Source organism: Canis lupus, chromosome 14, assembly GCF_011100685.1.
Source record: "Canis lupus familiaris isolate Mischka breed German Shepherd chromosome 14, alternate assembly UU_Cfam_GSD_1.0, whole genome shotgun sequence".
In the NCBI taxonomy this organism is placed as follows: domain Eukaryota; kingdom Metazoa; phylum Chordata; class Mammalia; order Carnivora; family Canidae; genus Canis; species Canis lupus.
Window position 1 is genome coordinate 60,600,217 of NC_049235.1, and position 26,588 is coordinate 60,626,804.

At 50.1% G+C, this 26,588-nt stretch overlaps 1 protein-coding gene across 25 annotated transcripts in view; it reads right to left on the reverse strand.

Moving 5' to 3' along the window:
- The window catches only part of CADPS2 (calcium dependent secretion activator 2), a 452,803-nt gene that overhangs the window by 356,020 nt on the left and 70,195 nt on the right, over positions 1 to 26,588 (reverse strand). For all 25 annotated transcript variants that reach the window (XR_005369828.1, XM_038557504.1, XM_038557491.1 and 22 more), the window contains exon 2: positions 819 to 932. Coding sequence is in view for 23 of the 25 variants with exons in the window: in XM_038557504.1 (XP_038413432.1) it covers positions 819 to 932 (114 nt within the window). In the remaining 2 variants the exon portion in view is untranslated. The remainder of the gene's footprint in view (positions 1 to 818; positions 933 to 26,588) is intronic.

Here is a 26,588-nt window from a genome sequence, read left to right on the forward strand (position 1 = left end):
TTGCAAGACTGACTTTAGGGGCAATAAAATACTAAAAATACTATCCTCAAGCCTGGTGAGGTCTCCTGCCGAAGGTACTTTGAGTCAAGATCCAGGCCGACAAGGTCCCTGTTGTCATGAGACTCACGTCAATCACGCAATTGGTAATTCACGCAAAGAGATCCCCCGTGTCGGCAGGTTCTGACCTTCTGCATCCACATCGCCCTTCTACGCGTCTAACGAGTTGGCACGTCCCGCTCCTGCGGGTAAAGACCTCGACCATCGGCCCGACACAAAGGAATGCGTTGCCCCAGCGCCTCTGAAACGCCCAGAATGAAAAGGGAAGTCTGGGCAACTCGCCGAGGCCGTGAACGACCAAGTTTGGGACGCGGGGCTCGGGGGTGATCCGAACTCCTGACGAACCACCAGGAAACCAGAACACAGCAAGGAGCTGGCAGGATGCTTCCTCCAGGACGGAAACAGAATTCAACTCATCCCGCGAGGAGCCGGGACCAGCCCTCGGGACAGAGCGTGGGGAACCCGAGGGCACAACTGCTGACGTCCTGGTTAAAAACGGTCACGTAGACGCGCGGACCCAAAGCCGGCGCCTCTCAGCTCAACCAGCCATCCCCAGGAGAGTCTCCCCGACATTTTGCTTCTCCTCAAAAGTGACTGATCTCCAGTTCTGTTTATCTCTGGAAACCGGGCTGTGGAATTAGAGTTTCAAACTGCAAAGGCTGCGAACGCGCGGCCTTCCCGGGGAGTTCCCGGGGACGGGAAGGGTCAGGGACTTGTTAGGGGAGGATGGAGCCCTGGGCACCGGAGCTCCTCGGCCCTACCTCGTAGTAACTGCGCACGGCGTTGCAGAATGCCTCGTCGGCCACAATCTGGGTCTCTCCGTGGAGGAAGGCCTGGAAGCGGTCTTTCAGCAGCTGCAGCTGTTGCTTGTTGAGCTGTAAGACAGAGAGGGCGTGAGCTGCAACACTGCGCGCGGAGAAAAGCATCGGTTCTAAAGCATCCTGATGGCCCCAAGTCCATTTCACGCCTACAGTTAGCTTTATGGTAGAGAAAAAAAAACGCTGAAAGCCCCACTACTCATGCTGCGGCTCAACGCCCAAGTGTCTCCGGCTCTTCCTGACACTCTGGGATCCCGATGTCGCGACCCAACACACACTTCACGGCCTGGTCTCCGCAGAAACGGGTCAAGCCCAGAACTGCGGTGAGAAGCGGACCGTTGTGGACACGGCCCGCCGTCCCCGAGAGAGCAGGGGCGGGTGTGCTGGTGGGTGATCCACGGCTGCCGCAGCCGAGGGGGCACAGGAGGCAGGGCGCCAGGACGGAGCAGCCGGGAGACACGGGCGTCCTGCTCCCCGGCACCCTCCTCCGTGCTTGCGGGGGACAACGGTCGGGGAGCCCAGAGCCAAGGCAGCGGCCGGGCCACCACCCCCGCCTCCCGGGGCGCCGGCCACCCAGCACCACCTGCTCGCTGGCGGCCGCCTCGGGCCCGGGGCCACGAGAGCCCCTGCGGGAGATCGGGGAGCTCAGGACGGTGGAGGCGGAGGCCAGCGCGGGCCTGGGCCCACCGCGGCGGGCACAGCAGCCGGGACCTCCCCGGCCAGGGGACAACGCGGCCCAGGCGTGCTTTCCGTGCTGGCAGGTGGGCCGCGGCCAGCTCGGGCCCCCGGGTTCGTCGGTGGGACAGGCTTGTCGCAGCGTCCCTCCAGCAGGAGAGACCAGCGCGTCCAACAGAGGAGGGGTGGCTGGTGCAGGGCGCAGCGGCAGGCCGTCCGCGGGGGCAGGCCCACCCGGGACGCGGGGCCCCTGCCCGAGCACCAGCCGGCTCCTTCCCCCGCCTTGGAGGGCGACCTCGGGCCGCACGGCTCCAGGCCCAGCTGGCACCGGGCAGCCCTCGCGGGGGACACGCCGGCCGCCGGGCCCCGAGCTGCAGGGGCTGCAGCAAGGCCTCGCCCGACTGCCCAGGCCCTCACGAGCTTTGGCCCCAGCTCCCTCTTTGGATTTAAGAAAGAGGAAATAAGCCTCAAAAACTAGAAACTTCCATCTTCCCTTACCAGATGCATCTTATCCTTTACAGTGTGCCAAGGAGTGACTTTCTGGGGGTTCTGGCCTGGAAATTTCACGGATACCAAACCCAGGAAAGGAGAGCTGAGCGGTTTTCTCGGAAGCCCCAACAACGTCAGAACAGTTCACGACGGTGCCAGAGGCGCCCGGCTGAGTACCAGGCTTCAACGCTCCTGTGAGCGACGGTGACGGTGGTTACCTCCGCGATCTAAAACGACGGCCAACACCACAGTGATACGTCAAAGTCAACTTTGTTTTATAAGTACAGAGAGGTCACGTGTCCACAAAACAGAGAGAGAAAAAACTAGATCTAACACCCAGCAGTGGGGAGAGCTGTTAGAACCCAGAGCTCCCTAGAGTCTATTTGCATCATCAAAATAAACCACATCGTCCACCAGCAGAGAGGCTAGAACCAGATCCAGATGTGCTCAGAGACGCACCAGGAAAGACCTTCACAGCACCTCACGCCGCTGGGAAAGGAGGTCTCGTCAATGGTGCTGAAGCCACCGGGTTGCCAAGCGGAAAACAACCTGCAGCATCACATAGGCTGTCATAGGAGAGGGTCTAAGTCACGTCGACTGTAAGACGATGAAGCCGTCCAGGTGCACGAAGCCTCAATTCCTCTAGACGTGGGCACGTCAGAGACCCTTGGAACCATGAACCCCAAGCCTCAGCTCATAGATTCAAACATTAAATTCCGCGCAGCAGAAACCGCACATGCAAGACCATCAGACAAAGACTAGCGAGGAAGAAGCACGCGCGTGACTCCCGCGGGAAAGAGCCCGGGTGCGCACACGGCCCCCAGACGCGGGTAAGAACCAGAGAGGAAGTCCGTGGGCGAAGGCACAGCTCAGACGCAGAGAAGGAGCCTTCCGCGGGGCGAGCAGCCTGACTTCGTTCATAATAAGCAAAATGCAGACCGAGGCCACGTGACGGAGCAAGGGTGCCGGGAGGACGGCGCAGCAGGAGGCACCAGGGGTCCCGTCCCGCCCCGACGCCCGCACCGGCAGCCGGGGAATTCTGGAGTCTCCGGACGGCTTGCAAGTCACAGGGCAAGGCTGGAGTCTACACCGCAGTCCATCCTGGCCGATCTCGGCGCCGCTCCAGGGGCAGCTAGTCGTCCCCCACGCCTCGGCCGAGGGCAGGGGGCAAAGAGGAAAAAGAGAAGCCAACAGCCTCGGTTTCCGTAAATAGGGGCCAACGAGGACCACGCCCACACAGCGGCAGCACTATTAGCTCCATAAAGAGAACGGAGACGTTCTCTTAGGTACGATGTGAAAAGATCTTTAAGATCTCTGGGGGGAAGGAAGCTAGTTGTAGAACAGTATGTAAAAATAAGCCACCACTCCCGTTGAAAAAGGGCAAAATTAGAACATGGATGTGAATCTGCTTCCCTACGCAGATGGAGACTGGGGGGAGGATGGCTGCGGGCAATGGGCAGATGGAAAATAAGTGGAAGAGATTTTTCACCGTATCCTGCTATATTCATCTGAGATCTCAAATCCCAGGACTCTTCACCAAAATTCTAATTTAGATCTAAGTCATGGTGGCGACGTTGCACGTGTTTGACTCGGAACGGTCATGATCCGTTGCACAGACCTCAGATCCGATCATCCTGCCGGGAGACCGAACAGACCAACGGGCCTTTCCATCCCTCTTCCATGTGGAGGATCTGATCGTGACCGTCCTCCACTGTGTTTGTTTTTTTTTTGTTTTGTTTTGTTTTCTGACATTTCATTGTTGAGAGATTCAGAAAAACTTCGACAACAGAACAGAACCAGAGTAGTGATCGCGTTCGATTTTCTGATCAAGGCATTAATCTTCACGAAATCCCGGGCAGCCCGGGTGGCTCAGTGGTTTAGCGCCGCCTGCAGCCCGGGGCGTCATCCTGGAGACCCCGGATCGAGTCCCACGTCGGGCTCCCTGCATGGAGGCTGCTTCTCCCTCTGCCTGTGTCTCTGCCTCTCTCTCTGTGTCTCTCATGAATAAATAAATAAAATCTTTAAAAAAAATAAAAATCTTCACGAAATCCCAGGGAGGGCATCTCTCAGGCCTGCACACGCCTCCATCACCTTGCCGCGAAGCCTGTCCTCATCGTCCAGAATGGAAATGCGTCTCCCCTGCGACTTTCGCACCGTCCTGGTCCTACCGCTAAGACAGAACACTCCTTACTTCCAGGAGCCGGAGGGCAGGCGCAGGCCTGGCCGCGAGCCGTCTCCCTCCCACCGCGAGCCGCAGTCCCCCGACAACCCCAGGGGCACACGCTCCCATGTTCGTGGACCAAACACTCCATTGTTGGTAAGACTCAGCTCCGCGTAAGTACACAGACGCGCGCTGACAGCTGAGCTCACACCGTGTGGACGTCGTAGGTCACGATGGCCTGACAGTGGCGTCCCTCCGGCAAGCGTGCTGTGTGGACGGGTCCCGATTCTCCCAACGGTGGGCCACGTCCCACTTCCCAGGCACTACTGACCCCAACCAGAGACAAATCGACTCTTCTCGGCAGTCGTGTCAATGGACTCCCATCGTGCTCAACAGAAATTTCCAAAATACCCCTGCACGTGTCCCATGAAGCCACATTCCATCCTGCTACACTTGGCCGACTGTTCCAGTTGCTCAGTATGTTTTAGGACACTGGTCCCTTCACCCAATGGCCAAGGAACTCTCCTAGCTTCATGCGCTGCCATCGCGTGGTGCCCGCGGTCTTCACCTGGGCCATTACAGGAAGCCCTCAGTTCAGGATGAAGGAGAGAAACGGGAGCTGTGGCGACTCTAGACGTGGGCACGTCCAGTGTGACACGGTTTACCACTCAATGCTCTCTGGGGCAGCTTTGTTAAGATTCATCCCCTGTCCCAGCTTTGCCCACACGTCGCCTCCGCGCTAGCGTGTTTATGGGTGAATGCACACCATTTCTCTAATACAGAGAAAATTCTAATGCGAAAATTACCCAATGGGAATTTTTAGAGAGCTTTTTATATGAAACTAAATTGCAGAAACTAGAACATAAATATCTTTGCAAATATCTAAATACAGCCAAGTGATCAGCCTCATAAACACCACAGCTCCAACACCGACAGTGAAAGCTCGGGCCTATGAATCCTGGCTGCCAGCGGTGATTTATCCGTGATAACTGCCGCAGGAAAGACAATTCCCCAAGTCCAGGGATGTTTTATGTTTCTTAGGTGTTTTTTTTTTTCTCCCATGTTCAAATTAGAGTCTAGCCTTTTTCTTCTAAGTCATGACCAACTGAAGACTCCCAGCCGTACCTCGACTACAGCAGGAGACCAGCCCGAGGACAGTCGGGAGCCCGGGAGCCGGCGAGCACGGCTGTGCCCTGCATCCAGAGTCCCAGCCCTCGGGCAGGCGCTGCGTGACGTGCCCTACGCAGAGGGGCCGGCAGGTTCAGGCCCCCCAGGACGGGGTGGAGGACGGCCTGGACCTCAAAGCGATTCTCACAAACGTCTTTCCAGGGAGCAGAAGGCACAGGTGGCCTCCGACGTGCACAGGCACGGCTCTTGTGCGTGTTAACGACGCGCAGGGAGAGACACTCCTAAGGAAAGGCGAAGGACAGGTGCTCCTTCCATGTTCCCTCCTGGGCACCACTGGAAAGGTCCCCCCGCAACCACCGGAGCAGATTACCCGGCGCCTTCCAGGTCTCTGTGCGAACAGACCCTCCGGGTTGCCCACCAGGGCCTAACAACGGGGCCGTGACCAGGTCGCACTCGCGGGAACCCCCCGAGCGCTGCCATCGGCAGCTGCCACCCACGCATGAATGTGTACGACCACGAGCGACAGCGACGTGGCACTTCCAAGGGAAGGCCTAGGGCTTGTGAGCAACAGGGTCCGTGACTGGCGGGAGACCCTGCAAGGCAGCTGCCTGCCCCGACTGACCTCCTCCCTCTTCTAGCAGCTGGAATTTGAGGGTTGGCCGCACCTGGCAGGTGGGCCCGCGACGACGGGTGAAGACGGAGCCTGATGCGCTTTTCAAGGCGGAGCAGCCCCTCCAACCCTGGAGCGCCCACCCCTCAACTTCCTTCACCTGAAAACAGAAATAAGCCTGTGTGGAGAGATCATCGTAAGGGAGCTCGTTAGTGTCTGGGACCAAACCACATCCTAACAGATCCAAATCCCCGAGACTCGGCGCCCGCGCTACGCCCACCCCCTGCCAGGTCACCCTGCGGCTGAAGGCCAACGCTCGGATGTGACTCCTACGACGAGGCCCTTCTGCAGTCCACGCGTGCCGCTGAGGCCCGGGGGGCACGGTCCCGCCCCACATGGGGCGCCAGGCGAGGCCCCCTGGGCCACCGAGCCACCACTCGTGTGCGCCCCACGGCCTCCCACTCACGTTCCGGCCGCAGCAGAATGACCTGCCTTATGGGAGGGGCGGGGGCGCACCTGCTGCGGAACCCCCGAACCAGGAATGCTCAGTCCTCCCATTCTAGCCATTTCCTCGCGGCCCCATCCTTAGCACCTTCCATACACGTCCGCCGACTCTTTCCTTAGTCTGCTAGAGATCAGTGTGACCCCCACTTTATAATTGACGAAATGAAGCTCAAAGAAGTTAAGCACCTTGCCCGACCTCCCACCTGCTGGGCGTCAGGTGACCCATCTAAACCAGTATCCGGATCTGAAGCCTATGCTCTTTCTAATCACCACACCACTGTTTCCCTATGTCACTCCTCCCCCCGCCCCACCTCAGTAACAGGTGTTTATCACCATCTGACATGTCACACATGGTGTGTGTGTTTTACTTAAGTCCCCCCACTAGAATAAAATCTGTACCTGGATAAGAACATGATTTTTAGCTCATAGAAAGGGCTCGATTTTTTTTTAAGTGAAGGAAAAAACGAACACCAGTTGCTATGAAACTATTCCTTACGAGTGTAGCCACATCTTCCACTCTCATGATCACCTGCCCCTATGCAAAAAAGCTGGTCTAGCATGCGATTATAAGACCTCAAGATGACCTCAATCGACCACAACGGATCCGAAAATAGGTTCACCTGTTTCCCGGAGAAGGTTATAGGTAACGAATGGAGCAGTGATGAGGAGCACAGGCTCCGGGGTCAGACCACCGTTGTCACTTTCCAGGATCCCCCACAATTTACAGGGTCTTCCGGTCAACATAACCTTGTGATCTCTATTCCTTATCTGAACAATAAGGACAGTAGTAATACATAATAAGGCTGTTGTCAGTAAAACAGGAAGAAAGCTGCTTAACACACAGTAAATGCGTTATCACTGCTATTGTTTTAGAAATACACGATGAAACAAAAGATATACGTGTTGGCTCTATTTCTGCAATTGTAGAAGCCAGAGACAAAAACCAATCTGAAGAAGGATGCAGATGGATAATTAACAATAGACTCGTATGCTGTCTCGTACGTGACCATGCCCGGCCACCAAGCACTAGAAATGTGGCTCGTCCAAGTTGACACATGCTCCAAGTCTAACACGCCAGATTTCAGATACGCAGCACAATAAATTAAAAAAAAAAAAAAAAAAAGCATACTCACATACTGACAGTATGTAATACTTAGATGCTGGTTATACGTTGCAAACATTTTGCATTTATAGGGTAAATGTTTAAGATGACTTTCATCTATTTTTCAAGAGCCACTAGAAAGTTTTCAATTACTTACATGACTCACAGTTTATTTCAGTTGGACAGCAGTGGGATTGAGAAATGTGTGTGTGATGGTCCAATGTCCACTGAAGGCAGACGGACAGGGCCAGGCTATGTCCCGCCAAACACGTGTGGCTTCACTCACGACAGGACCCCAGCCTACAGCTCGTAGCAAAGTTCTGTGGTATGAATGACTGAGGAGAAGCTGAACCAGAACCCAAAGGCAATACTTAAGTCTTTGCCTACTGTTTTTCACTGCCAGAGAATGAAGTAGGTATTATTATTAGTCCCATGTGATGGGTGAGAAAACAGGCTTAGAGGTCAAGGTACCAAACCAGTTAGGTCACAGGACCAAGACCCCAACTTGGGCATCCTGAATCCACGGCCACGGTTTCCACCCTGCCGCTACATGCTGCTTGTCCCACTTGTATGTTCTTATTTGATTGTCCGATATTAAACTGAATGAAGACTAGCAAGTCAAGGGCGGAGGAAGTCCTAATCAATAGGATTGCTTCGTGTTTCTGAGCATGAACACAGGGTGAGAGCAAACTGGCAAATCTTGTCATTGTCCTCCAACAATCTGCATTAAGCTCTTCTTATTCATTCCAGCATCGGTTTCGCTCACTACTCAGGATGGGATGGGCCTACGAACGCCTTTAATGGTCCCAAATAATAAGCTCATCAAAAGCAAACCAATTGTAATAATTTTTTTTTATCTGTCCACTGGATTGAACTAAGAAATCCCATATAGCTGGTAAAACATTGTTTCTCAGTAAATCCGCGGAAGTGTTTCTGGAAGAGATTAGCACTGGATTTAGTAGACTGAATAAAGAGATCCACCCTCACCATTAGGGGCAGGCATCATCCAAGTCATTGACAGTCCAAACAGAAAAAAATCTGATAAAAGGTTAATTCTCCTTCTTGAGCTATGACATTCACCTTTTCTTGCCCTTGGACATCAGAGCTCCTGGTTCTTGGGCCTTTGGACTCAGACTGAATTATACCAGCTTTCCAGTTCTCCAACTTGCAGAGGGAAGATGGTGGGACGTCTCAGCTTCTATAAATATGTGAGCCAATTATTGGAATAAATATCACGGCTCTGTATCTATATCCTATGGGTTCTATTTCTCTAGAGAATCCTGACAAATACAACAATTATCATAAATAACCACCTTAGAGGTCTGCAGCAAGCAATCAGGTCAGAGATGACCATGGCCGTACAAATCTTGAGACATTCTGAGATGGTTTTACCGCAACCAAAATTCACCCTCTCCTCCATTAAGATCTGAGAAACATCAGTAAGGCTTCCCAAGAAAGTCACATGGGAGATGATCTATGTCAAAAAGGCAACAGGAAGCAGTCCGCACATGTCCTGCCACCTCGCGAAGTCAGATGCAGCATCTGTCATAAGACAAAGGTTCTAGTCCCATCTTCCTACAATCTGGTAGCCCGCGTCAAGGGAGGTAAGATCATCGCCCTTTTGAGACAGCAGGGCTTCCCCTTGACCACCCTTAATAAACATCACACGCAGTGACAGCTAATACTAATGGACCACTTGCCACGTAGTAAGCACATCTCTAACCTCTTTACCAGGATCCTCTGAAGCCCCCATGAGGTGGGTTCCTTGTGTGAAACACGAAGCTAAGACCCGGAGAAGAAAGGGGTCCAGTTCATGTCATTCGGAGGCAGACCCAGGTACATCTGACTAGCACGCTCGTGACCACTGGTACCTCGGGGTTTCTTCTTGGGCATGTCATGCTCTAGACCCAGCTCAAGACACAGGCCCCTCAGCACACAGCAAAGCTGTTACATGATCCGACTGGCCTGACTACTGGGTCAAAGCTCTTCCCCTGCGATCATTACCCCATCGTGCTTGTTCAACATGCCAGTTCCCTCTGCCTACAGTTCCTTTCTTCCTAAGTAACCCAAATGAAACCTCCAAAAATCTCCTTCCTCCTCCCCCAATGGAGTCATCACGTCCTCTCTCACTCGTGCACCTCCCATGTACCCTACCATTTGCAAAATAGGACTTTCTCCTTAGCAAAGCACATGCTCTTTGCTCAGAAACGCCAGTCATCCAAATATCCGCACTCCCACTCAGTAGAATATTTGCTGATGTGAGTTCATCTACAGTAGAAGAGAATCTAGAGTGGCAGAGCCTATCACCGCACACGACCGCTTTTTGTGGGCATCCCGTCCTAACCACTGACGAAAGACACTAGCGGTGACATACCTGAGTGAGGAGTCGGGAACAGTCCTAGGATTCCAACACAGATCACGTGCTGTTGAGTAAGTTCATGGCCACCCTCCGTGAGGCCTAAGGACCAGCAAAGGATTTCTTTGCTGAGCCGGAGTGTGAGTAGTTCTGTTTTGCAGATGATATTGTTCTCAGGCAGGAAGAACTTTGTGCCTTGGTACCATCTGGTATTTCATGGCAAAGTTCCGTATGCTGAAGAAACAGTGATTTTATATTCGTCACAAAGAATTTGGACAGACTTAGCAGCAGACAACTGTGTACTTGTCTGAAACCTTAAACATGCTGACCAGCTCCAAGTCACACAGTGGCCTTTTCCAGTAGCTACCAGGTGCTCTGGGATAGCTGCTTTTGCGAGCAACTATGATCTGCATCTGCTTTCCCCAGGAATGTCTGAAGGTCTTGCTTCCTCCTAAGGATGCGTGAGAAATAGCGAAGTGTACGAGGCGGAAGGAAAGGAAATTTCAGCTTGCCATCTTTGTGGACCTATGCCCGTGACACAGAGAGTGGCAGATTCTAGTGAGAGCCCATCTAACTTACTCCTTTAATCTGGTTAGAGTCCACTGGGTTGAAAGTTATGAAGCTCCAACTCAAAAGGGCCTAGTAAACGATAAAGGGGTTTATTAGGACGTATCTCAAGAAAAGAGGGCTCCTGATCTGTTAATGCAGTAGCTCAATGAAGTCTTCAAGGATCCAGGCCTTTTCCAACTATACAGATATATCCTTCCATGTGCTGGTCTGTCCTCAGTTTCCCTGCCTCCAAAGAAATCCATACTAACTCTATTGAAGTTCTCTCATCACAAAAACCGAAGATTGAATAAAGCGGGTTTACTCTGAAGGGCACAGAGTGAGAAAACGTTCCCAGAATCAGCACACCCCTCCTGTAGGATCTCTCCCTGCACATTAGCATCCAGAAGGGATTCCTGGGCCCCTTCCTAAAGAAATCCTTAAAATAAAGAAAAGAATGTCTTGACTGACCAATCAAGAGCCCCCCTGGAAGAGCACCTGGGCCTTTGGCACAGGTCGTGACCTCTGGATCCTGGGACTGAGCCCTACACCTGCAGCTGGCTCAGCAGGGAGTCTCCCTCCCCACTCATATTCTTTCTCTCAAATACATTAATAAAATCTAAAAAAAAAAAGTCATCCTGGGGATTGAAGAGGAATCCAGCCACTCCTGCACGATGGTGGTCTGATATCTGAACAAATTCAAAGGTCTGGTTAAGGAAGGACTGTAACTAGGGAAGGGCTATCACGTAGGCAGAGCAGCACGGCCATCCCGTCCTGACATTTCCAGGAAGAAGGCTGGAACGAGAAAACGGCATCGAGAAAGAAGACAGACTGACGTCTCCTAAGGCCTAACAGTATTTCCCTAACAAAGACAATTCTTGTCTGCACCTAAAACGGGGAGACTCAGGTTGACTACTGCAGAGATCACTTTACCCCTTTACAGAGAATTATTTCCTTCTTTAACCTAACAAAATTTTTAGCCAGCAAAAAACGCTACGCCACGACGTGATGGCGCAACACTTGTATCGGCAAATTCCTGGATTTGTGTAGATTAAATGGATAAAAATCCTCCTTCGAGATTCACATGAAAAGAAGTGAGTACCTAGACTAGGATGGCGTAAGTATTTGCTTTAGATTTTTAGATTCGAGCGGCGACTCTCAGTTCGCGTACAGCATGCTGCCGGTGCGTGAAGGCCAGCGCGTGGGACAGCTGCACACAAGGGAGGTCAAGAGAGACTACACGCGCATTTCCCTGCTCAGGAAAAGCAAACACGAGTTTATTCTGTCAACGACAAGGCTAGCTTTCAAGTAACTGAAAATGACAACATAAGGTATTTTGAAATACAGCCTGCTTCTAGAGGCAACTTCTGGAAGCCCACTTTTTGCCACACGGCTGCGTCCAAGCGGTACCCCACGGCCTCCTTTCCCGCCGGGGGCTTCCAGGGCAGGCTTCCCCCAGTGCATCTGGGTTTCAGACAAGCCATGGATAATGACGCGTACATGTGCTAAGTGCGTATCTGGGGTAGTGTTTAGGACAAGGACGTCCCATGAAATACTTGGGTTACACTTACGCTGAATATTCCCTAGTGTTTACCTAAAACCCCAATGTAACTGGGATCCTCCCTTTGCATTCCTGTTCTACCTCTGACTCACTTAGGCTTTGATAACATCTTCCCTCTGCTCTCCACGTTGCCTTGTGATTCTCTACCTCTTAGGGCCTGACGATGTGTCACAGCGACAGTCACCTCCAACTCCTTTATCTTTTTAGTGTTCTCGGAAAAGGAAGCTCAAGAGGAAATTTTCACAACACAACTCAGTAGGCTGTGCAAGACGAGAACTGGACAAATAGACGAGATACCAGTAAGAGGCAAGTGTGATCGCTTTCAAAAGAACGAAAAACCAGTGAGTTTCTCAAGCCTGGCTCATGACGGTCTTTGAGACCTTTTCCAGAAACGCAGATACTGAAGACCTGCCATTTTCAGAGTTCTGAATACAGTGACCTGGAAGGCTATTCAATTAAATTCCGGAGGGTTTGGTATGCAGCTAGGTTACAGGATTGCAGGATCGGTGTCCATGAGTTACGACATCTACCCAACTAAACCAAATGCAGAGAGGCAGCAGTGAATTTAGGTTTATCTACACAGCATTCCACTACTTAGCTTCAACTCCATAATTTTTTAAAAAGATTTTATTTATTTATTCATGAGAGACAGAGACAGAGAGAGAGAGAGAGAGAGGCAGAGACACAGGTAGAGGGAGAAGCAGGCTCCATGCAGGGAGCCCAACATGGGACTCGATCCTGGGACTCCAGGATCACGCCCTGAGCTGAAGGCAGATGCTCCAACACTGAGCCACCCAGGCATCCCTCAACTCCACAATTTGTATTTTTGACCAACATAAAATGGAGAAACAGAAGCATGATAAACAGGACTAAGATCAGCTTTTAGATATTTACTCATGAGAAACAGAAGATTTGTCTTCTGGGGGATCCCTGGGTGGCTCAGCTGTTCTCTCATGAATAAATAAAATCTCAAAAAAAAAAAAAAAAAAAAAAAGATTTGTCTTCCGGTCCATGTGAGTCATAGTTTTAAGACATAGGAATTTCTTAAGTCTGAAGTCTTGTCTGCTCGGAAAGCACAGAATATAAAAAAGCTTATATACATAAAGGAAATTTCTCATTGGAAATAATGACCAGGGCATGGGGAATTAAAACACAGAACCCCTGAGCTTCACCCACCTATTGCACTGAGGCACAAGTCTGAGCACACATACCGTGGTAGAAATCAGAAGCATGCCCAGCAACGTCAGTGCTCCCATAACAGAACCCTAACATGGCTGAATCCATATACCAAAGCCACAAGTCAAAAAAACAAAACACAGAGTGCCAGATATATTGTAAAGAAATTAGCTCAAATAAACATGGAAAGACTTTGGCCACACAGACATAACCTTCTGAATACCACAAACACCTCAGGGACAGAGAAGAGGTTGGGCTCAGCACCATTTGCGGGTGACCAGATGCCCTATATGTTGTCTCATAATACGTCTGTCTCAAGAGAAAACCTATGCTATACTGAACGCATAAAAACAAAGGGTGAACAGTGAAGTGCCATGTGACTCAGGCCCCAGCATTAGCATTCTGGCCCCAACGCTGTCTATTAAGGACTGCCTCTGGCGCTCCTCCACCTGCTGCCCACCTAAAGACCCAGAGCCAAGCCAACAAAAGGAGTCCTTATTTACTCTTTGTTAATGTTTAGGACTTTTATCGGTTCCCTTTTACAGGAGAAAATTTAGATTCACAAAACAGATGTCCAAGAAAACTTAAGATAACTCAAAAGAGATTCAAGATGCTAAAAACTGAAAGATAATCTAGGATGTGAATATATAGAACAGAAAACTTAAATATTTTCTGCTAAGGCACATCTGATTCTTTTCTCCATATTGGAAGACATTCCGGTGTTAGTTTCTGTTTAATGTTTCTCAGAAAAAAAAAATTCTATGAACAAAACCTACTTCTCTTATAAAATATCTATTGACACTGCTAAATTACAATACCACCCAATTTCCTTCGTAGCAAAGAATGGCACGTTCTCATGCTTTCTGAAGTAGCTCTCTGCAGTCCTGAGTATTTTAAACTCTTGCAATGTTCCTGGATATCACTGTGAAATTCGGCTACAAGACAGAATTATAGACTTCAATGTGGAAATTAAAATACATTAACAATTTAATATAGAATTTAGTATATTGCAAGGAATTACACAAAGTAGCTAAAAAAAAAAAAAACCCAACGACACTGGGTAGATTTTATACAATTCAAATGGCTTCAGCTGACAGTTCTGTGATTTGTCGCCTCTTCCTAAACATCATTCAAATATCCTACCGTTGCCTACTAAAATGCCTGGCACTCTATCACGACCAGGTCTTTGGGGGGGAGTGTTGCTTTGCCTAGAACCGTGGCCTTGTTAAAAGTTCCTGCAGTAGGTTAGGATTTAAACCCACGAGCTCTTTACGACGGCGGCAGCTTCCGATCGGCTCCCTGGGCCGCAGCCGCTCCGGGGCCCAGGGCACTCCCGCCCCGCCCGAGCAGGACTTGGGCCGGCAGAGGAAGGGGCGAGAAGGGCGAGGCCGCAGGAGGCCGTGGGCAGGACGCGGCAAGGGGTGCCGGGAGGCACGGGAGGACTGAGGTGTGCCCCACGGAGCGCCCCGTGGAGGTTCCGGGGGCCCAGCCTGTCAGCAGCCCTCGGGGAAAACACTGCTTGTCGCTGTGATCAACGGGCCCGAGAATCAGCCGCTGAATATACATCTTAAAAGCACAGTTTTGAAGTACGATCTCGTAGGGTTTGATAAGTCAGACATGACTTTTTAGGGAAAAGCGACGCTGCACCCGTACGAAGCACAAAAGTCACACTCGCAGGTCATTCCCCGTGGAAGCGAAGGCCGTCGCATCGCCTCTCGATCACTGCGCCGCCCTCGGTCTCCAGCGCACGCACACAGGACACGAGAGCCGTAACTGCCTCAACTTTCATTTACAAACACTGTTAGCATTTCAGGTTTCTTCAAATACTCAGGACCGCGATTCCACAAATATTCGTAAACCTGCCGCAGACCAACGTCCTGGGACGAGCAGGGGGACTAAAGGAATACGCCTACCCTCAAAGAGTTCACTGGTACCTTGGGGAAAATGCCTCATTTTCCAATATTTTATAAAATAAACGGGCACTTGGAAATACAGTTGCAATTTAAGAAAGGAATTTTGTCCCCCCGCGACGTTGGCTTGTGCGACAGGACACAGCTCGCAGCCAGGGCTGCCAACAGCGGGCCGCGTTCAAGAGCCCCCACTGGGGGGACATGCAGAGGCACACGGGCACTTGCAGAAGGGACGCCCCCGTCCCACGGCAGGGGGCTGGCTGGCAGGCTTGCCGAGCTTCCCAACCAGGGCTGCAGGGCGCCAGAATCAACCTTCTCAAACTACTCTGTAGAAGCGTCAAACTACTGAGTCACATTTGAACATTATCGACGCGCTCCTTCCGTAAACCCTCTTGGAGAGGTCGTCGTCACTCGGACCAGACTTGGCGCAGAGCACGCCCCCCAAGAAAAGGCAGTGCGGGCCCCTCACCAGCTGCATCCACCTGACCTCCAGCTCACTCACTGTCAGTGGGGCTGCTGTCCTCGTTGATAGCCAGAGTTTTATTTAGCATACTTGTAAAATATTGAGTTTTCATTGCATTTAGATTATTTTTGTATTTCATGATTTTTCCTACTAACGTGGGAAGTGTAGCACTGGTGACCATTACTAGTGCCACTACTATTTTTTGTGTGTGAACTTGATCAACTCTCTATAAATTTATCTAATATGGCTGTTATTAGTTAACCAAAGTCTGGCTCTTGAAGGAATTTGATGAGGAAGAAATGTTTGCTCCCCAATTCGCAAAATTTGATTGAAAGGATCAAGGGCATGCATAACTTCAAACTGTTTCTTTTTTCCTAATTTTTAATTTTATGAACATCTACATTTGTGTAAATCCCTACATTTCTATATTTGTGTAAATCCCTAAATTTCAATTAAATGGCATTTGTATCTCAGTAGTTCCTAAACATATTTTTAAATTTTTGAATATAGTCTATTAAACATTTTTACAAAAGGCAACCTTAGATGTTTTCTGGATCAAGTCTCTAACTTCACAATAGCTCACTCTCCTGCAGATTGAAATAAAATTTTTTACAGATCTCTTTCCACTAAAAGGAGCAACTTTTTTTCTCCTTTTTAATTTAGAATACCTTCAGGTAATAGTGACAAGTAAAAAGGCTGCACACTAACAGGCAGTATGAGGAATATACCATGTCCGGATTTGTGCCTCCCACTAACTCTTTCCTGTGTTCTAAAGGTCTTATTTCATCGTGTGCATTATCAGGTTAAGCAAAGGCACTACACAGACCACTCTGAAGCCTTCTCATAACACATCCATGTTATACTTCATCAGAAAAGTGGAAAAATTTCACAATCTTTGAAATTTTATGAGCGAGGTGACAAATGCATCATTCTGAGCTCAAGGTCATGCAAGTAAAAGCTAAAGCCAAGATCTGTCACATAAATTGCAAAATCACTTATCAGTTACATATCAACATTAGATTGCATATGGGACAAGTGAGGCAGAGGACACTGAAAGGGATTCATTGGTCAAAATTCTTAGTAATGACGATGTCAGAGAGCAGACAATTCCCAAGATTATTAAATCAAAAAGAATATTACATATTAATGCATCTGCAGCTGTTTACAGCGTCTCCTCTTTTACCTAAAATTCCAGAACAGTCATGCTTCGAAGAATACGATTCGTTCTGCAGAGAAATCCCCAAACTACTAAGGATGACATACCCTCCACGGCAGAAGAAAGCCGAGAAACAAGTAAGACGTTACACGAACAAGGCCTGTGTGTATGCTCCGCACTGACGGGAATATGCAGAGGCTTCGGCAGCAAGAGCTTATCCTGAAAACATTGCAATTTGATTAACACATCATTTTCTTCCAAAAGACCCTTCCTATAGAAGTTTGCCTGGATCCCACGTTAAATGATGCTCACAATGGTGACTGTGACCCACGCGGCTACCGCTCCATCTGTTTCCAGCTTTTACGTGAAGCAACAGGATCAGACCATCCCTTGTTCTTCCCGCCACGGCACACTAAGGGCACGGGAAAGTTTGTCTACAGTGGGAACTAAATGGTGATTTCTTTTTTCTTTTTTAAAGAAAACGGTCAATGCTTTGGTCTCACCTTTCAGATTTGTTGTTGGGACAGTTACTGGCTTCAAAGGGTGGCTGACACTGGAGCACCAGAATGAACTTGTCGGAAATTACACACACTGGATGGACACATATTAACATGTCCTGACAAAGCTGAAAGATTAATAACGCAACTTCAGAAAAGCAAGGCGAAAACGAGTCACTCACACTGTTTACTTGGTGTTATTTGTATCCTAACACTGCGGAATGTCATCTAATTACGCATAAAGAAGAGTCATTTTGAAATTCTCTGTATAAAGCTCAATTTGAAATTCGTTTATAGTATAAAAGTACAGCTACCACATGAAGAGATGCTACGTTTAGAGTATCTATACCCTTAACAACTGAATTTCCAAATACTTTGATGTTTTCCCATGTCATAGTCATTCATCATAAAAAAAAATTTTTTAAAAAATGTCCTGCACTGTTTCAATCCCTTACAGATGTTCCTATACCCTCCGGCTTGCGGCCCTCGCGGCAGCATACAGGACTGCTATCTTGCAGAACTCCAGGGCTATCTTTTCTGATGAATAAATGCGAATGGTACTTCCTAAGATTCTGCTAACAGGCAGCCCTTGGTCATATGCATAATGACCATGTTAGTGTGTTCCAGCACATAAGTGAGAAATCTCTAAAATATGGCCAAAAGGCAATGTTTTGAAATACTGCTCATCAGTTTGTTAACTTAAGTTGGGCACATTTTTTCGAAATGCTTCTTACTATAAATACAGAGCAACTGAGGGGATGGAAATACCTTTGGTTGAGGCTCATTTGGCCCAACTCAGACTCCTAGGTTCCTGGTCAAGATGGCTCTGTAGTAATTTATGTTGCAAATGCAGACAGTCCTAACATTCAAGTCCTGAATATTGGCTGAAAACTGAAAAACTGAATGGTCCTCTGACATAACCTCTTGCTTGGACATTCAATCTCTAGTTGAACTAAAAAAGCTGACTAGCAACAATTACATACGTGAAGTTACATTTTAGACCCTAAAAAAAGGAGGTGGTCATTACCCACATGATACTACTTATGCTGAGATCATTTTAAAGTCATAAAAAGCTTATCTACATCAAACCCCTGGGGGGTCTTCATGAGTCTATCCACATAGTTCAAAAAAAATTAACATCAGAAGCATAAGATAACCATGCAAATAGAGTTATAATTTCCTAAAATAATTCTATTCTTCCTACATAAAATGCTAAAGTTTAAAAAAACTATCATTTGACAGTAACATTCATAATTTTAATAATATTAAAATATTAATATTATTTTCTTAAAACAGGAATCAAATCTATTAGAAGCAAAGAAAAACTTGCTTCCCTTTATGCTTTGTTAAAAACTTCTTTGTTTTTAGATCTTGGATTAAATTATATTTTTGTTATTATGAGTTCCTTTTTTGGTTGAAAACTGCCAACAAATTAGACAACCTAGAAGAAATGGATAAATTCCTAGAAACAATATTCCAAAACTGAATCATGAAAAATAGGAAATCTGAAGACAGATTACCAGTAACAAAACTGAATCAGCAATCAACAAAATACCAGGTCTGGATGGTTTCGCAAATAATTGCAAACATTTAAAGAGTGAATCCTATTATCCAAAAAGTAGTCCAAAAAACAGGAGAGGAAAAAACATTTCCAAACTCATTTTATGAGTCCAGCATTATGCTGATAACCATACAAAACATTACAAAAAAATTTCAGGCTAGTAACCCTGTCAGTGAACTGAATTCAACAATACATTAAAAGGATCATGCAAAATAACCAAGTAGGATTCATTCCAAGATGTAAGGATGGTTTAACATCTACAAAACAAGATATACTACACTCACTAAATGAATGTCAAAAGTCATGATTATCTCAATATACGCAGAGAAAGCATTTGACAATATAATATGCATTTTTAGTAAAAGCTCAAAGTGGACACAATACACCTCAACATAACAAAAGCCACCTGGCAAGCCCACAGCTATCACACGCAATGGTGAGAAACTGAGAACTTTCCCCTTAAAAGCAGGAACCAAGATGCTCACTCGCACCATTTTTAATCAACACAGGACTGGAAATCGTAGCCACAGCAACTAGGCAAGAAAAAAAAAAGACACAAATTGGATAGTAAACAGTCAGCTATTTGCAGATGACACGATAGTACATACAGAAACTCTAAAGACACCAACAAAAAGAATTCATAAAGTTGCAGGATACAAAATTTATATGCAGAATCTATTTCTAAACATTAATAACTGAAGTAAAGTTTTTAAAAATCCCTTTTGTAATTGCATCGATAACAACACCAGAAATATATCCAAGGAGGTAAAAGATTTGTATTCTGAAAACTCTAAGACACTGTTGAAATAAACTGAAGATAACATAAATGGAAAGGATTACTGTGCCAAGAGAATGGAATATTGTTAAAATGTTCACCCTCCTGAAAGCAATGTACAAATTCAATATAATCCCCATCAAAAAAACCACCAACGGCATCTTATGCAAAACTAGAAAAATTCAAAGCTTTGTATGGAACCACAAAAGACTGCAAACAGTGAAAGGAATCCTAAAGCTGGAGGTATCATACTCCCTGATTTCAAACTATATTACAAAGCTATAGTTATCAATACAGTATGGTATTGGCAGAAAACCAGACACATAGATTAATGGAACAGAACAGAGAACCCAGAAATAAATCCAAGCTCATATGGTTAATTTAACAATGACAAAGGAGGCAAGAACCCAATGAGGAAAAAAGACAATCTTCAATAAATGGCATTGAAAAACTTTAGCTATACACAAAAAGAATGAAACCGGGCCATTTTATTACACCATGGAGAAAATAAACTCAAAAGGCATTAAGAACTTACATTTAAGACCTGAAATCATAAAACTCCCAAGAAAACATAAGCAGTAACTCTTTGACACTGCTCTTAGCATTTTTTTTTACTCTCTTCAGGCAAAGGTGACAAAAAATAAGACAGTATTAAGCTGAAAAACCTTTACACGGCAAAGGAAACCAGTAAAATGAAAGAGCAACCTGCTTAATAGGGGAAAGATACCTGTAAACAACGTATCAGGGGTTGAATCTCAAAACATATAAAAAACGCACAAAACTCAGTAACAAAAAAAAACACAAAAAAACAAAAAAAAACCACTAAAAATGAGCAGAGGACCTGTACAGACTTTTCCCGAAGGCATCCAGATGGCCCACCGGCACACGAAGAGATGCTCGACACCACTCATCATCAGGGAAATGCAAATCCAAACCACCATAAGCTATCCCTTCGCACCTGTCAGAACGACTAGGATCAAAAGTATGAGAAATAACAAGTGTTGATGAGGATGTGGAGAAAAGGGAACCCTTAACACTACTGGTGAAAATGTAAGTTGGTACAGCCACTGACGAAGACTGTACAGAAGTGTCTCAAAACATTAAAAACAGAACGACCGGATATTCATCTGACATAAAAGGAAATACGAATTCAAGAAGCTACGATTGCCCCTAGGTTCGCCGCCGCCTTGTTTCCAGCAGCCAAGATATGGAAGCAACCTCACTGTCCTTCGGGAGATGGATAAAGAACGTGGTATCTATACACACTACGGCATTAGTCACGAAGAGGAATGACATCCAGAGCTTTGTGTTAACGTGGACAGACCTAAGGGTATGGGGCTAAGTGCAATAAGTCAGGCAAAGGAAAGCAAGCGTCATGCCTTCGCTTGCAGGTGGAACCTCAAACCACCACCAACAGGCTCAGATACACAGAACCAGCAGGTGCGCTGGGTAGGGAGGCGAGAGGCGAAGGGAAGGCGATTAAGGGGCCCAACTTCCAGTCATAAAATAACCCCAGGGACGAGACGCCCAGCACGGGAACACAGTCCATGACGCTGGGATGACTTTGGACAGTAACGGATACTAACTGCACCTACCGCGACGACCGTCTCGGCACACGTAGAAATAGTGAACCGCTCGCTTGCACACCTGAAACCAGTGTTCCCGTGTGTCAGTTGTAATTCAAAAGGAGGAAAGAAAATGGTGACATCTTATTTTTATAGTCCCTCTAGGTTCTTCCTTTTGGTGTTGGGCACTCAACCTCGGCACAGCAGGAAAACGGTCAGGCTACAAATAAAACTTCTCGCTGGTACTGGACTTCAATCTCTCAAATCTTTGATCACGCACACGAAGACTCTCATAAACGTTTTCACACCTACTGTAATGACCACGGAGGTGAAGCAAATGCAATCTCGCACCTTATTTTTGAAGGTCTCTACTGGACATAAAGCACAATGAAGGTATAAAGTAACTATTTTGAGACTGAAATTAAGAGCCTGACTTAGGATAAACAACATGAATTTCAGCATCTATGCTTCTTAAAAGACCCCCTACTCAAAATATACTAAATTGTGGCCACTTTTTAAACAGGAATATGTCAAATTATCTGTATTGCTCTTAAAATGATATAAAATCAGACTTGTGGGGGACACCGGGGCAAAGGCTACTTAAATTCAAAGGACGATGTGATTTGCACATATGTATTGACCTTTCCCTAAGCAGTCCTCAGAGCTCCTGCTAAGCCACCTTTTCAGAATTAAAAACAACTGAGTTCATTCAATTATGTCTCCCCTGAAAGCCTTTGGGATTTAAAAAAACAACAAAAAATACAGTGATAGCTGCAAACCATCAATGTTTCTTAAACCAATCTTTATCAAAGTTCAAGGGGAAAAGGACCAGGGGAAAAAAAAGCAGTTTAAGGTGCACACATGCAAAGAGTGCATTTGTTCAGAAAGGAAAATCTCACTTGGAACAAGCCAGCGTCCAAAGGCTATCTTATTTCAGGAGGAGAAAAAAAGACAAAGTACTTGAAGGAAAAAGAAGAGGCCAAAGAATCCATGTAGATTCCAGAGCAGTAAACCATATTTTTATGGAGCTGAACAGGACAAAAAAAAAAAAAACCACTTTTCCCACTAAATGGATAACCGCCGTCTTACGAGATATGACCAAAGCCATCAAGGTCATTATGGTTCTGAGTAACCTTTGTTCCACGGAGAAAGCTTATACTCTGAAGAGTAATGAAACGGATGTCGATAGGCAATAGGACTACAGACACGTGACAAAGGGTGGACTGAAATGCAAGGCGAGAGAAGAAATTTTTCATAAAAATACATTTCTGATTTTTCAGAAGTACAAAGAAAAAAGCTACCACCTTGGTACATTTCCTCACGCAAATCGCCTTGACCTAGGACAAGGTGGTGGAGAGAGCGTTCCTGAATCCTGGGGAGGAGTCCAGGAGGTGGGAAGAGGAGGAGTCGGGGCAGCCCCGGTTCCCGGGCTCACCAGGAACTAGGACGATGGGGCCGAGTCTTTAAAAAAAATTGGACAGAATGGATTTCTACGTAAAACTGTTTACCGGGTCCCACGATCCGTGAGGGGCTGAGTGAAAAGCCTTCTTCAAATCTCAACCATTTCAGCAGTCCCAGGCCCCGGCCCCGGCTCTCAGGACGTCCCTGGAGGACGTACTTCATCGGAACGATGCTCCCCCGACACAGGGGACATGCGCCCAGGAGCGGCTGCGAGCAGGCAGCAAGGCGAGGGGCCCGGGACGCCAGGGCCTCGGGGCAGGGACGCAGCGGCCGGGTGGGTGCTCTCGGGTGGGAGCCCCGATCGGAGAGCAGGTCCTCCTTGCTCCAGGTGCCCGGCCCAGGTCCAACCCCGCACGCGGCCCGCCTCCCCCTCCGCCTGCGCCTCTGCCCTTCCCTGGGTCTCCCATGAATGAATGCATAAAATCTTTAACAAACAAAAAAAAAAGGTGACTAATTTCTGCAGAGCTGTGCTGAGGCCGTTAGGTGGTGAGGTGACTTGTAACGGGCGACACAGCGAAGGAGGAAGTCCCTGCTCACCCCGGAGGAGTCCAGCGATTCCCAGTCCTGGACACTCGCACGGGCGAAGAGCCAGCGGCCGCCGAGCGAGAGGCAGCGGAGCCCAAGCCCGGAGCCGGGGGGGGGGGGGGGCTGGGGCCGGGGCCACAGGGCGAGGTGCCGAGGGGCAGCAGGCCACGGCCACGGCAGGTCACGCCCGCAGGCGGGTGGGCAGAGGGTGGCTTTGTTGCCAGTGTTGGCCACCAAATCGCCCTCCGGGGAGCACCGCCACAGACGCCCAGGTGGCCCGTGTCCCCGAGGGCCGGGGCTTGTGCGCTCACCGGCGGGGGCCGGCACACGGGGCTGCTCTGTGCTGCTCCTCCCCGACGGCCACCGGGCCAGCGACCCCGCCAGCTGGGGACACGCACGGCGACGCCCGAGACGTCCCAAGTCACTAAATGGACAAAAGCAGCACGCTCATTTTTGTGGGGAGCAGGGCCTCGCGGACCAGTGTGACCCGAGCGCACATCCCACCGCTGCACCAGGACACGTGCGAGGCCACGGTGCCCCCGGGCCAGACCGTCTCCGATCGCCTCACCCAGGCCGCCCCAGTCCTGAAATGCTCCGCGACCCGTTCCCCGGCACGTCCCCCCGGAGCTCCCACTGCGGGAGAGGGTTCAGGAGCCCCGGACGACGGCCCCGCCGGCCAGAGCCTGGAGGGCTGCAGCCCCAAGTAGGGCCCAAGTCACGAGGACGCAGACAGGGCGCCGAGCGGTGGGCCTCCCCCGGAGCCGGGTATGTGCAGGCCGAGCCCGGTATCGACTCCTCCCTCTGGGCAGGCCACTGATGCACACGGCCCCAGGCCCGGCGACGCAGGACTTCGTGGTGACCCACGGGACAGAAGAGGAGGAGCTCAACCCCGAGGCTACGCCGCACGGCCAGCCCAGACGGCACCCGGCGTGATGAGGGGCGGTCATCAGAGAGACGTGCGGACCGGGCAGCCCGGGGGGCTCAGCGGGTTAGCACCGCCTTCGGCCCAGGCCGTGACCCTGGGGTCCTGAGATCGAGTCCCGCGCTGGGCTCCCCGCATGGAGCCTGCTTCTCCCTCTGCCTGGGTCTCTGCCTCTCTCTCTCTCCGGAATAAATAAATCTTAAAAATATTAAAAAAAAAAAAAAAAGACACACGCAGACCAACGACTGAGCAGTCAGTCCCTGGGAGACAGCAGAAGCCTCAGGACCGTGGGTCTCGGGTCCCCAGGCTGTCTCCCCCGAGGACGGTCCTCACCAGCTCCGTCTCGGCCTCGGGGCTTCCTGCGGCGCCCTCTTCGTGAACACTGTCACCCCGTCCCCCCGAGAGCACGCTGTCGCGGGCGTGTCCAGAGCTGGAGCACAGGCTAGTGAGGGACGGTGCGTCCTGCCCGGAGAACGTCACAGTCCGTCCGGGTCGCAGAGCTCAGTGCCCGGAAGCCTCCACCGCGACACCGGCTGAGACGTCAACCCGCTTCACCACGTGAACAACCCCGAGCTGCCACTTCTGCTGACGCGGAGTCACAGCCCGGGCAGGTCGTGCTGCCAAGGTCCCCGGGAGCCGCTGTCCTCGGAGCTACGACACCGCGCGCTCGACTTCAGCCTCAATGCTCCGGTGCAGGTGAGCGGCCGTTCCTGACCGGAGCCCGTCCCGTGAGGATCGTACACGCGGACGGACGCTACCGGCTGTCGTCTCCGGGTCTCGATGACTTACGGACAGTGTTGTGCACCCGCGGGTCCCCGCCCCTCGCTCCCGGGCCTCGGCGCACCCAGGGTCACCGGCACACAGCGCCCGAGGCCCACGCCGGCGGACCAGGGCCCGGAGGAGGCCCGGCCCTTCCCTCCCAGTACAGGTTTGGCTCAGGGAAGACTTCGATACCAGGATGATCCGGAGAGAAGCGACGTCGCTAAGCCCCAGGACGCGGGGCTGGCAGGGCACGTCCGGGTGAGAGGCCGGGGAGCCCAGCACGGGGGCTACCGTGAAGGCTCCCCGACGCGCGGGACAGTGCCCCACGGCCCTGGGAACACCCGCCGCCAGCAGCCCCAGGCCCGGCCCTGTGTGCGAGCCTCCGCTCCAGGCCTTGGGCAGCGGGTGGGAAGGCGACATGGACACTGACCTACTCCTACGGGAGATCCGTGACGTCCGACGAACCGACGGCCACCTCTCGCTGGGAGACTTTGGGGCGAACAGGCGGCCAGGGAGGACTGTGAATCTTACGGTCCAGGGCGGGCTCCACCTCCAAGGGGTTGGTTTTGCGCTTCTGTCTGAGAGCGGTCCCCCTGCCTCGCCACCCGTCCTTCGCGAGGGGTCGTCACAACACAGAAGACGGATTTGTTTTTCCCAGATTGAAAACAAAGGACACAAAGCCACGTCTTCAGTTTTGCAGAAAAATGCGCTATTGTTAAAGCTCCTGCGGAGAGGTGAGGAGCATCACACCGTGGGGGATTACGCAGGTAAGGGCAGCTCCCTCGGGCGCCAGTGCTGAGCCTCGTGTACTTTCCCTTTACGCCTCTGCCTGCAGGACAGAGCAGGCCCACGATCTCGCAGCTCAGTCACGAGCGCGCAGAAGACGCTCTACTCTAAAAGGAAGACCCGAGTGAGGAGCCACGACAGAGAACGCGGGTGGTGCCGGGCGGCGACAGCTGGGTGCACCCCTGCCCCCGCCCCGGGCCCGCTGCACCACCGCGGGACGGGGGCAGCCACGGACGGATGAGCAGCTACCGGCACTTTCCGCCCCCAAGAGCGCGCGGCCCGGCCAGAGGTCGGATCACGGGTGCAACAGCCCTCGTTCTGCTGCCAACGCGGCCCTAAGACCCCCGTCCCCGTCACCCCAGAAGGGCCCTGGCGGCTCTCCTCCCGGAGGCCCCAGCGCGCGGCCGGCGAAGCTCAGGCTCGTGGGTGAGCCCAGGTCAGGGGAATGCGCGCGCCCCCCGACAAGAGGCTTCAGTGTACCCACTGGCGGTGCGGGCACCCTCCTGTTCACCCAGGAGCAGCAGGCGAGACGCAAAGTAGAGGCTCAGGGATGCACACGATTGCCACCTGCCCGCTGCTGAATCCCAGGTCCTCGGCTGTCCATGCACCACCTCGAAAGCTGGCTTTTCATCCTTCAAAATGGACATAGTAACGGGACACCTGGTGGCTCCGCAGTGGAGCACTGGCCGTGGGCCCAGGGCGTGACCCCAGGGGCCTGGGTGCGAGTCCCCCATCGAGTCCCCCCTGCCTCTCCCTCTGCCTGGGTTTCCGCCTCTCTCTGGGTCTCTCATGAATATATAAAATCTTAAAAAAAAAAAAAAAAAAGTCAGGGTAATCATCTGAAGTCACTAAAAGGAGAACAGAGCAACACAAGCGGCCGGAGTATGGAGAGAGTACGTAAAAGTCCTGAACACGCGACTTAAAAGTATTTGGGGAAATACAAGCGGATCAATTTCATTCTAATGTTAAAATAACCGTCCATCTGGAGTAGGTCAGATTCCTTCAAAAATGGCTTAAAATAC